Source organism: Rhinolophus ferrumequinum, chromosome 6, assembly GCF_004115265.2.
Source record: "Rhinolophus ferrumequinum isolate MPI-CBG mRhiFer1 chromosome 6, mRhiFer1_v1.p, whole genome shotgun sequence".
Classification (NCBI taxonomy): Eukaryota; Metazoa; Chordata; class Mammalia; order Chiroptera; family Rhinolophidae; genus Rhinolophus; species Rhinolophus ferrumequinum.
Window position 1 is genome coordinate 62,711,474 of NC_046289.1, and position 12,678 is coordinate 62,724,151.

The following is a 12,678-nucleotide window of genomic DNA, read 5'->3' on the forward strand; positions in this document are numbered from 1 at the left end:
ATGTCAGGATTTGTGTGAGTGTCAGCCTGTTTTCTGTCACCATTCTCTGTGCTCTCATCTCTTCTGTTAGGTCTTTTCTGTGTTTCCTCATTTACCACAAGGTATTCTGATGTGCAGTGTGATAAAAATGAATCAAAAGGGATCAGAAAAATCAGTGGCATGCTTTGTGTTGAGTACACTCACAGTAGTTTATACTAATTTTACTTTTGTATTCTTGGAATCGATACGTTTTGAACTTGCTATTCTAGTTTAGTCAAGTGATAAAAATTCAAACTTTGAAACAGAAAGTCCTTGCCCGTTGTACCATTCCTGTCCCTGCTTGCCTCACAGCCTTTCCTCGTCCTATGCTCTGTAGACCTCTGCAGGCTTTCCTAGTCTCCTTCCCTTGTCAGTGGGAGGCACTGGCAAGATATTGGAAGGCCAGAAGGATGAAAGAAGCCTGAGTGTTCAGGCCACCTCTCTCTGCCTTGTGGGGCGTCTCTGGCAGTGACTGTAGCTATTCTCTGGGACCAGTTCCCAGCAGACAAGGCTGCCGTGGTTCCACTATCAACCCGTGACCCTAAACCCCGGGCTCCAGTAATGCCACTATTTCCTTTTGTCCCTCCAGGCTGGGAGGGGTGGAAGCTTCCTGTTACTGGCTTGTCTGTGGGTTGTCTTGCCTTTGTGTCTCCTGGGTGGCTTCTCAGTCCTTCCATTACCTTTATTACCAATTTCTGATGTTAAAATCCCTCTTGTTGAAGTAGTCAATGGGTTTTGTTTTTCTAGTAGGACCTTGATTGATAAACCCTTTAAAAAAGAAATTAATAAAAAGAAGGGGAAAAATAAATAGGAAGACACAAAATAGGGGAGCAGAAAAGGGGCAAGTTGTAAACTAAAAGAAGTCTAGAAGAAGTAACATGGAAAGAAAGGACAGAAAGATTTGGCGAGAGTGGTTCTATGATGAATATTGTACTGAAGTTGTGATTACCCATTTGCTTTTTCTCTTGGCCTCTCCTATAGGTGGTGTGCAGATCCTGCCTTACTAAACTGTTTGAAGCAAAAAAGCACCGTAGTCAGGTTGGTTTTACTTTTCAATCCTTTACCCCATTTACGAGTTGTGTTGCTAAAAGTAGTTGGTTTGTTGAGCATGCTCTCTAGTCTGTCTTCTTCATTCTCACTCAGTACATTGTTTCCTACATTTCTGTTAGGTCTTTGCCAGAAATCAGATTCTTCCCTAACTTGTTTTTTTCTTAGAGTGGCCGTCCTTTTCCGAAATAGCTTTTTGCCACCAGCTCCTCTTCCTTAAGCTAGTGCAAGCCTAGTAAAAGGCAAAGGAGGAGATGGCATCTTGGAGCTACTGGTACATTAAAGTCAGAGGGCGGTAACAGTATTACTGTAAGCGACCTTTTCTCCTTTGGGAATACAGTAAGATATGAATAGAACTATTCCCTCCTCCTCTTCCCTTCCTATCTATATGCTTAAAGACTACCTAACAAAACTTTTCTTCAGCCCTCCTGTCTCCCTTAAGTTATAGCTCAGTCAAAATATACCTTCTCCTCAAGGACCAATTCAAATATCCCCTCCTCCCCGAAGCCTATCCTAATATGCCCTCTCGTGTGTGTGTGTGTGTGCATGTGTACCTGCCAGCACACTACATCCCTAAGCAGTAAACTCAACAAGGGCCAGAACTGCATGCTTGGCTTCTGTGGATCCCCTCCAGGACCTGACTTGTATTATGTACAGTGTCTAACTTTTATTCGAATTGAATTGCATCAGTAAACAAGCAGAGCAGTTGATCCAGCTCTAAATACTTCCATTTTTCTATGACTAAAGCTAACATTGTACATTTGCCACCTTCTTTTCTCATCTTTTCTCATGCCTTGAATTCTTTCACCTTCACTGTAAATATGCAAATGCTGTCTACCCTTTAACTCAGTTTTAGTGATTTCGAGATCATAGATCCAGCTGCTGTGCTCAGATGTAGTAGTATTCACATCACCAAGAAAAGAAAGATCTTAGAGTAGAGAGAAAAGTTTAAAAGATGAGTACATATTTTAGGACTGTTAATCTCATGCTATTTTTCCTTTATTTCATTTCATTGTGTGCCTTTTAAACATCTACTATTTCCCAAGCATGGTGCTAAAATCCTCTGGGAGAGTTAAAAGACGTAACACATACAGCTTTTGGTAATGGGTAATTTACAATCTAATTATTTACATAAACCCAAGACATAAGAATAAAGTATAATAATATATGGAATATACCATTAATGCTATAGAAATTTAAAGAATAAAAGATTCTTGATGACACAGTATTAGTCTTAGAGGAGATCATTTTTAGCTGAACATAGAAGGAACTATAAAATTTAAATTCATCCAGGTTTCAGAAGGGAATTCCATGTTATTCAGATGACCTTCCCCAAGGCATGCAAACAAGACTTTTGTTGTATATCTAGTATGGTGAGAATGAATAACATTTGCAAACATGTATCAAGCACTAAGTATGTTATGTTTCACTTCAATATTTTATTGAGTCCTCAACAACTCCATGAGGTTCCTTGATACTATTACTTCTGATCAAACATTTCTTAAATCTAGCATGAGCCTTATGTTTCTTACCCCCACCCCTCATGAAAATGTTATTAAATTGCTGGTGTACTTTATGATTGAGAAAGTATATGTTCATCCTCAGTTTACAGATCAGGAAATACAGGCTTAGGTTCAGTGACTTACCAGGTGTCAGAGAATTTAGGATTTGTGGTTAGGTCTGTCTGATTTCAAAGGCTGTGTTCTTAGCTACTACTTTATGTTACCTTCCTAGATAGTATAGATAGAAATCTAGCTGGAGCAATTTAGTCTTAGGAAACAGTGGAAGTTGAGTTTGGAAAGGAAGCTAGCTGATGAAAGATTTGGAATTCTAGAATGAGAAATTTAGATTTAATCTAGTCAGCAGTGGGAATTACTACAGATCCTTTGTTATTTTTAAGACATTCTTCCTTGTGTTGATCAACTTTTTATCTGGGTTTATTTACTCATAAATAAAATTGCCTTTTAAATTACATTTTTAGGTACCCTAGAAAAAGAAATAGTTTGATAGAGCTTCCTGATGACTATAGCTGCCTCCTAAATCAAGCTTCTCATTTCAGGTAAGAATAAGTATATATTTAAAAATTTTTGAGCTTGCAATTGGCATAAGCCACCAGTAGCAAACTTTTTTAAAAGTGACCATTGAGCATCCGCTATAACAGTGATGGTCAATCTTTTTTTTTTTTTTTTTTTTGAGGTGTAAACATTGTACATAACATACAATTAACCATGATAAAATGTATAATTCAGTGGCATTAATGTATTCACAATTTGTGCAACCACCACCTCGCTCTAGTTTCAGAACTTTTTCATCATCCCAGAGAAACACCTGTGTCTACTAAATAATCACTCTCCATCCCCCTCTTTCCTGATCCTGGTAACCAATAGTCTGCTTTCTGTCTCCAAGTATTTGCCTGTTCTGGATATATCATACAAAAGGACTCATATAATGTAGGACATTTTGTGTCTGGCTTCTTTCACTTAGCATAGTGTTTCACCCAAATTGTAGCATGTATCAGTACTTCATTTCTTTCTTGGCTAAATATTCCATTATGTGTATATACCAGTTTGTTTATTCATTCATCCATTAATGGGCATTTAAGTTGTTTCCCCCTTATATACAGTATAATGCTACTGTTAACATTCATATACAAGTTTCTGCCAGACAGAACTAAGATTCCTGTTGCCCACTGTGGCACCCCTATAGCTGCCTGCGATGAGGTGAGGAATAGGGGATGGTGGCCGCTACACAGAATGGCACAGTTCGTTGTAATTGACCGGTTTCTTTCTTTGTCAAGCACTTCTCTGGACACTGCCAGTGTTCATCTACTCTCTAGAGTCCTAAGATAGTTAGTAGCTTCAGACAGTTCTTGCCATATCAATAGTGGTTTCAGTAGAGAAATTGGTTCCTGGAGCCCTACTCCACCATCTTCTATGACATCCCTCCTGAGTTTTTTTGAAAGCTACAATAATTTTTTTTAGATTCTAAGAATCATTGTTTATTCATATATCTTTTACACAGTGTTTTACTTACAGAACAGTGTACTTAACATATCCATTCACTGAAATGACACTGAAGAACCCTTTTTTCGCAAACAAAATCTTATATAGAAGCCCATTATAACAGCAAACAGATAATAGTATTGTAACTCAGGTTCAAGCCTGGATAATGGAGAGAGGAGTACACTCCCTTAGCTTTTTTTTGCACCATGTGCCCCCTACCTCAGTCAGATTAAACACTACTCTGAACCAGTGTTTCTCAAACTTTCCTTTCCTTTTCACTGATCACTTTCAAATAAAAAATATGGATAATTGGGCCTGGTGAGAAGTAAAATAAACAAGTTACGTTATACTTATTACTGATACCATGTATAAATTACCTGTTAGTTACTTTTGTAAGAGAACAACATGAGCTTAAGCACATGATTCTCTATGATAATGTCCTGTAAAGTTAACAATAATTTTTGTTTTACACTTACCTTGCTATAAGTTACTTGAATAGCATAAGTTTATGAGCAGAACACCAATGAAATATTACTGAATGGAGAAATTATATTCATATCTGCTTTAGCCATTGGTATGTGAATATTTTTCATATTTGAATCACAATACATCATGTCTTGAAAATAATAAGCCAACATTACTATTGACCAATTATTTACCTGTGACACTCAGGTGGCATCACACTAGCACCCATAGCGAATCAGATTGATAATGGTTGCATGAAACTAGCAGTAACTTGTAATTAAAAGGCAGGAATCTTTGCAGCTTGAAAGTCAAAACCCATTCAACACTTTATTGATGACGTACTGGTAACAAAGCATCCTTTTCCCAAATTTCATGAATTCCAAAGCTTAGTTAGGAGTTTTGTAATGTTACTAAGCATTGTGCAGCAGCCAAGCTTCTTGGCAAACTCAAATTAATTACAGCTTCCAGTAAACACAAATAACTCTTAAATTTTGTTTTGAGGATACCAGTAAGTAATTCTAATTAACTGCCTTTGTGTATAAGTGACTACTAGTAGTCCTTGGTCATACTCGTATGTTAAATAACTTGCTCTCATCTGAAGGAACCAAGTAAGGGAGTGCAGTTTAGAATCATGTTGAGCACTTGAAGAGCCTTTCTTTGGCCCACTGGGAGAATCACTGCTGTACGGAATGACGAAGGAATCCTTTAAGCCAGGAAGCCAGGGGGTTTAAATAAATGGCCCGGCTGTAACTTGGGCAGCCCACTCTGTTACCAGAGAGAATTAGTCTTGGTGTTAGCTCTTTTGCTCTGGTCTCATGCAGGTTAAGGTCGACCACCTACCGAAGTGGTGGAGCCACTTTACCTCTCAGCCCTCAAAAAATCAGCTAGATGATTTCAAAGATTGCATCCAGCTCTACATTTAGTGATTTTCCTCATCTTAGCGCTGCATTGCTACCACAAATGCCCAGTGAAGAGATATTACGCTGTTGGCTCTCAGGAGGAACTGAAAAGAGTGTTAGTCATTCATCACAGCGAAGTTCCTCCTGGGTGACATTACTACTTACTGGTTTCAGGTAGAAGTGAAAAGTAGGTCCTATGATCTCTTCCAGTTTTATTGTCGCCACTAGTGGACGATAATACTGAGCCATCTGAGTGTAGGGTGTCCGCTCAATTACTGTGCGTTAGGCATTGCTTTCATTTTCCTCTGCAGGAGGCTAGTGACTCTGGCTCAGTCATGCTGTGATAAAGATAAAAGAAGATGTTGGCTTTATCCAAAAAGAGTTATAATTATGTTCTGGAGCAACACCCTGGAAGTGAAAATAGCCCCTTCATCTACAGGAGACAGGAATGGAATAATTCTGCACAGAGTCCCTTTGCTCCTGTGTAGACAATGGTGGTTTTCTTAGTTTGCCTAAGAAAGTGGGGAATTAGAGAATAAAATGTTAATAACCTGTTGGAGATTCTTTTTGGTGCTCTTTATTCTGACCCCATTATCAGCATCGCTGGATCTCCCTATGATTTCATTTACTTTTTACTGCCCAAATAAAGGAATTCTTGATATTTTCATTATGTGCAGTATACAGCAGAGATAGGAGCATGGGAAGCTCCTTGTTAAATTATCACTTTAATTCAGGGAGTGATATCCTTTTGGGGGGTGGGGAGCATTATAGCAAGGCTGTAACATGCCACTATGTAAAATCGTCAGATCTCAAAGTACTCCTTGGTTCAAGTAAGTCAACTCGGTCATTTTTTTCCCCCTAAGACTTACTGTGTTTCCAGATGGAAGGGGGCTTCAACTCAAAGACTGCAGTCTTTCATTTCAACCCTATAGGTTTCAAAGAAATGGGGTAGAAATACGTTTGAACGCTTACTGCAGATTATTCTATAAAAAAAGAAAATTGTGCACCTACAAGGTCATGTTCCTCCAACATTGAAGACACAAGCTTGACTAAACCAATGGAGAGGAGGCAGTTGACTGAATTGGTCGTGTGCGATGAAAACTGGATTCTATAAATGCATCTTACTCTCAAGTCATATTTAATTGCCAAACTTTATGTGAATTATCAGTAAAATTATAGTAGTAAATTTTCTTACTATGGATTAATGAGAAGACTTTCTTGTTAAGTCTTCCTAAGGAGGAGTATGAAAGAGCAATCATCTAATTAAATGTTTCCTTGTGTTTTAAGAGCTTTCTTGGCTGCAAAGTGGCCAGTGGTGAAAACATGTTTCATTGCTAACTGGATATATCACACATTTTTTGTTTCTCTACCATACTGAATGTTGCTTCCTTTTCAAGGTGCCCACGGTCTGCAGATGATGAGCGAAAGAACCCTGTCCTCTGTCTTTTCTGTGGGGCCATACTATGTTCTCAGAACATTTGCTGCCAAGAAACTGTGAATGGGGAAGAGGTTGGAGCTTGCATTTTCCATGCACTTCACTGTGGAGCTGGGGTCTGCATTTTCCTGAAGTGAGTAGTAAATGATCTGGAAGCTTCATAATGAACTTAGGGAATTGGATCCATCTGGAAGCCATTATAGCAGGACAGTGTTTTGATAGGAAATGATATCAAAGTTAGGGTAGAGACCTGTTACTTATGAGATTGCATTTGAGAAGATACTACAGAATAAGTAATTTTTTAAAAAGTAGGATTCTGCTCACATTTTCATTATTTGTGGAAAAATCTTAAATATTATAAACTTTGTTTTGATCACTTTGGTATTGTGTAACACTCAGGTACAGTAAAAGAGCTTGGAGTCCTAAAACTTATATTTAAAAAGTACATATAAAGTGTTACTTCAGGTTGTCCTTTGAATATTTTGATTTTCTTCATTTCTTCTATCAGCCAACCATTGTTTTCTCTGGTCTCTCAGCAAAAGACTGAGAGCAGAACAATAGTCACTCATATTTATGAAAGAAGAGTACAAGTTGCCTGAGAGAGAGAGAAAATTCACAATGAATACTTGTGCCTTTTCTTTCCATTCTCCCCATGTAATACAGTTTCTGTTTACAAAAGCATTAATAGCTCCTACCTATGGAATATTTAATCATTGTAGGCATCAATTGGAACAAGGGGAATGAATGCATGGAAGCCAAACCCCAACACCTATTTTCTTCTTCTAGGAAACCTACAGCAAGTAAACCCACTACCTATTCCAGCTGTTGATCATTTCTCTCTGTAGTACTTATCACCTCCGTACACATGTACACAAGCATTATTTTTTATGTCTCCATTTCTCTGCTGTAAGAGTTGCCCACTCTGAAGGTCCCACTGCCACCTTCAGAGTGGCAGTGGCTCCTTATAATCTACACTGTTGGAGACTGTTTGTAACCAGAAAAGCCGTGACACTTCCCTAACTGACCTTCTTTCTGGCCCGAGGTTATTAGACTGGGAGATGTGGTTCTGTAATTCTGTTCAGCTCCCTCCCTGCTCCAGGTCACATGTAACAGAAACAACTGTGCTCACCATTTCCCAGGGTATCTGTGGCTCAAGTAGGACAACAACCCTTCCTCTCTTCAATATATTCAGTCGGTATTACTGGTCCCATGTCCACAAATCCAGTGATCCTTTCCCAACAAAAATAGCAATGTTCATTCTCTTTTATTTAGACAAAACACAGCTTAGCCTATTTGTTTATGTTTATATTGTCATTATACTGAATTCCTAATAGATATTGGCCATGTCTTTTCTCTAGATTAACTTTGATGCCTATCATTTACATACATGCACTTAATAGTATTTCCTGTTGGTTGTTTTATCCTTCAGAATCAGAGAATGCAGAGTGGTCCTGGTTGAAGGTAAAGCCAGAGGCTGTGCCTATCCAGCCCCTTACTTGGATGAATATGGAGAAACAGATCCTGGCCTGAAGTAAGATTTTTAAAAAAAAAAAATCTAGTCACATTATTATATGTGGATGCTAATAGTTCTTTAAACACAAAAACTAACGCTAAATATTGAGAGATATTTTTAAATAGCTGCAAATATAAAATGTTAAATATGATGTCATCCTAAATGTAACAACAGTTTTCAACAACTTTATTTCTCCAAAACTTTTAAAGATGCCAGCCATGCCAATGTTTGCATACTCTGTTAGTTTTAGTCAACTTTTCTTCAGGAATACTTAGAAGGTTTAATTGACACTGGTATATAAAAGAAAGAAATCAGTAGTGTCCAGTGAAGGACTTTGGTTTAAAATGGATATTCGTTGTTTCCATTGCAATACCTGAAACTTTTAAATTGCCAACTATATCAGCCTTCTTTGCTTTAGCCAAAAAAATATTTAGAATCCTGAATTTTTCTGTATCCTTCCTGGTATTAGGTATTAGAATACTACTCATGACTTATATGAAAGAGGAGATAAGGCACTACAGTCCCAAAAGTACGTATAGATAAAGATTAGATCATAAACTGTGTCTTTTTTGTTTAACTGAAATTTCACGCTTTTGAAATATTACTTGGAATGAGTAAGCTTACTAGATAGGACTTGGAACCTCTTTGATCATACAGAGATTTGTTTTTATTGTGACAGCATTTAACCCATACAAAGATAGTCTTTGGATTTAGGGAGACAAAAGCTGAGTGGTGAAAGTAGTTAATGGATAAGAGATCTGAGTAATTCCAGAAAGGTACAAAGAAACAATTTGAATACCCAGCTAGCTGAAACACTTGAGTGCCTCACGAATGAGAATCTCACAATTCCCCATTATTGGTAACAACCAAACTTTAGTCATTTTGGGTTAGCTATTATATAATGTTATAAACTGTGTAGCTTTAGAATTGTTGTGGAACAGTTTTATTTAAATATTTGCTAATCACTGGCAAGTTTGTTGTGTCATAAGAATAACTATAACCAAATATTTCTTAGGAGCAGAATATAATTTGAGGGCTTACTGTTACATCTCAGACCTAACCTCGACTATGCAAAGATCAGAAATCAAAGCTGGATAGACTGTATGAAGCCAAAAGGCCATTAGAGCTCCACTCTAACCACCCCAAAAAGAATAGAGTTGCTTCCAGTAATAAACCCTGCTAGCCATTTAAATGAGGTCCCATATTGCCCATAGTATACTTAAGCTCTTTTCTGAATAATCAAGGAGTAAATTTCTGCTTCATTAGCTAAATAACCTGTCAAGTTCGTAGTGAAGAGTAGTGAAAGGAAAATATCCCTTTTAAAGTCCTGTCCTGGTGATTCCTCCCAGCTCCAAAAACATCTCAAGAGTTCAGACTAATTTAGGCAGTAAAGTATGGCAGTTATTTGATTCAGACTTATATTGTTGGTTTTTTTCCCTGAAGGAGAGGCAACCCCCTTCATTTATCTCGTGAGCGGTATCGGAAGCTCCATTTGGTGTGGCAACAACACTGCATTATAGAAGAGATTGCTAGGAGCCAGGAAACTAATCAGATGCTATTTGGATTCAACTGGCAGTCATTATGAGCTCCAGCTCTGCCTCGCGACAATCACGAATGAAGACAGTAATGAAGAACGATTCAAAATTATGGAGACTTTTCTTAGGGCTGGGGAAGGGTTGGAGGGTCTTTTGCTCCTTGTCTAGTTGTGTCCAGATTCATATAAATCAATAAAATATTCCTTAATGGAGTATTGCTTTCAATTAGTGAACATGCTTAAAGAGAAACAAAGAACATAGACTAATCTGTTTTATGTTCTAGAACACTGCTAATATTTCCAGAAAGCTCATTTCTCTAATCTGTCCCATTTCATTTCATTTCATCTCCCTGGTGAATGAAATCACATCAAACAATTGTGGACATTTTTATATGTTAGTTAACTCTTCTACAATTTTGTACTTGGTGTTTTCCTCCTGCCCTAAGTTTAGTTTAGCTGACATTGGGTCACTGACAAAATTCTAATAATCTGTAATTGTCTTCCTTGCAGCTAAAGAGGAATTGCAGAAACCATTCAGTGTACCTCAATTGAGAAAGTTTTCAAAAAAACTAATTTTTTTTAATCATTTCTCTTTTAAGGAAATACCCCTAATGTGCCACTTACTGTTTCAGCCAGAAATTAAACTAAATTTCTATATGGACTGGGTTGCCATTTCTAAGATACATTTCTATCAGTGTGGAAAAGCTTTTTTCCCCACTGTAGATCTTAAGAAGTCAGGATAATGCATTCATTATTCATCCCTGATGGGACAAAGAGCATGTCATGCTCACCTCTGACCACAAATAGCTTTGTTGAGTTTTGAAATTATACTTTCCATTTTCCAAAATCCAGTGTCTAAAATGAATTCACTTATCTCTTGATTATGGCACCATCCTATTGGACTCTTAGAAACCTGATGTAGTTCTGATGTAAACTATCTATAGAATGACGAAAAGAAAATTCACTCAATGAATGGATCATGACAACTATAAATTAGAAGAATCAAATTTAAGCCAATTCTGCAACATCCTATGGTCTTTATAAAAGACAAATCATTTGTTCTCTGTGTGTAACCTCTTCAAAAACTCTGATTTTATGGCTAGTACAACCAAAAAGCCATGTGATCAATAGTCTGTGTCCTGTTACAACATGCTGTGGTTGAGCCATCTTGTTTATAAATAATTAAGCTCTCCCGAATCTGTGCAAACTTTACCTTTTTTTTTTTTTTTTTAAATCAAGAACTTGTGATATAAAACAGCAGACAGAAGATAAATTGAAATCTTCCATTTTAGCTTTTGCTATCTCTGGGGTAATGTTAGGAGTTTGAAAGATGCATTCAAAGGCCATCTTATTTTACTTTTGGTGACTACTGTCACATATGTGTGTAAATGTTTTCCTACCTTCGTTTTGCTCAGCAAAGGCAAGCAAATAAAACCGTATTTGTGAAGTGATTGTTGATGCACATTTGGGGTTAGATTTTTTTTTTTGTTATTTTTGTGTAAAGTAAAGATAGATTTTGCAGTAAGGGATTGGCATGGGATCAGGATCACAATCATGCTTTTCTACTTGAATAATTATTGAGAAGGTATCAGGAAATACGTTACTGAACAATTTATAATAATTGATGGGTGAGGATCAGAAAATTCAGTATTCAGTTTGTCAAATTTGCCAGCAGGATTAAGGGTTAAAATATTACCCCCTATTTCTTAATACAATTTTGTTGAATGGATTGGCTGACTGTGAAGTCTGAGCCAGAATAGGCAACAAAAGATGCTGACTTCTGCCCTAATTGATTGGCCCTAGTTTAGCAAACATAAACTGACTTTATTTCTAGTCTTTTTATATTCACTTCATAAATCCTGGGGTTAAGCTGTCAAGCTGCCAGAGGGACTGTCCTACAATGGCCAGTCAGACCCTTTATTGCCAAAGAACCCATTTCACACTGATTTCCACTTCCTGAAATTGGTTCAGATTCTCTGCTCTGTAGATGATAGACTTATGTCTCAGTGCTGCCCACAGCCCAACGGATTTCTAATTATATTAAAATATCCTCGTGATTTTCTTTCATCATTGCAAACAATATAATTATGCTCATGAAGTTTACTTCTAAAATGAGCAAAAAGTCACTTTATTTTCTTTAGTGTAGTATGTGGAGGAACTAGTTCAACAGGATGGCTCCAGGACTGTGTTTTTCTAATGTTTGGTGAGGGGCCGGCAGGAATTTTTATGATACAGTGAAGAAAAACATATCTGTATAATTAATTTATTATGTTGGTGTATGGCCTGTGAGTTCTCCCTTTAGTGGTCATTTGTCATTTCATAACAACTATGCATTTTGGTTCACTGTGATGATGATCTATATTTAGTGACTGCAACATGTTTATACCACTGATTCAAATTCCATCCATGATGAAGTTATACAGATAATGCATATATTGATATCTTTTATTGCAAAATGTAAATTTAAAAAACTTGTATAATGTTCTTGTGCTTTTTGAAATAAAATATCTTATATGTGTATATTTAAAAAGAAAAAAGGGACTTCTCATGTTTGGGGATTTGGGTTTGAAGTATAAAAATCTATACCTAGAAAAGAGCTCTAGTTAAAAGTTATCTTTGTCAGCCCAGACAGATTCTTTAAAATTCAGTGTTTAGTGTAATGGTCACCAAACTTTTTAACTATACACTTCAGCAGTAAATAATTTTTAAACATGCATTATATATTTTTTATATTTATGCAATACTGTACTAGTGCATTAAGTACA

At 36.9% G+C, this 12,678-nt stretch overlaps 1 protein-coding gene across 3 annotated transcripts in view; it reads left to right on the forward strand.

Moving 5' to 3' along the window:
- The window catches only part of UBR1 (ubiquitin protein ligase E3 component n-recognin 1), a 103,097-nt gene extending 90,647 nt beyond the window's left edge, over window positions 1-12,450 (forward strand). For 2 of the 3 annotated variants that reach the window (XM_033106878.1, XM_033106879.1), the window contains exons 43-47: window positions 1,000-1,056; window positions 3,047-3,124; window positions 6,829-6,999; window positions 8,296-8,397; window positions 9,823-12,450. In XM_033106878.1, the coding sequence (XP_032962769.1) occupies window positions 1,000-1,056; window positions 3,047-3,124; window positions 6,829-6,999; window positions 8,296-8,397; window positions 9,823-9,964 (550 nt within the window). In that variant the 3' untranslated portion in view covers window positions 9,965-12,450. The remainder of the gene's footprint in view (window positions 1-999; window positions 1,057-3,046; window positions 3,125-6,828; window positions 7,000-8,295; window positions 8,398-9,822) is intronic. The other variant, XM_033106880.1, reaches the window with a different exon arrangement.
- Window positions 12,451-12,678: the final 228 nt, after the last annotated feature.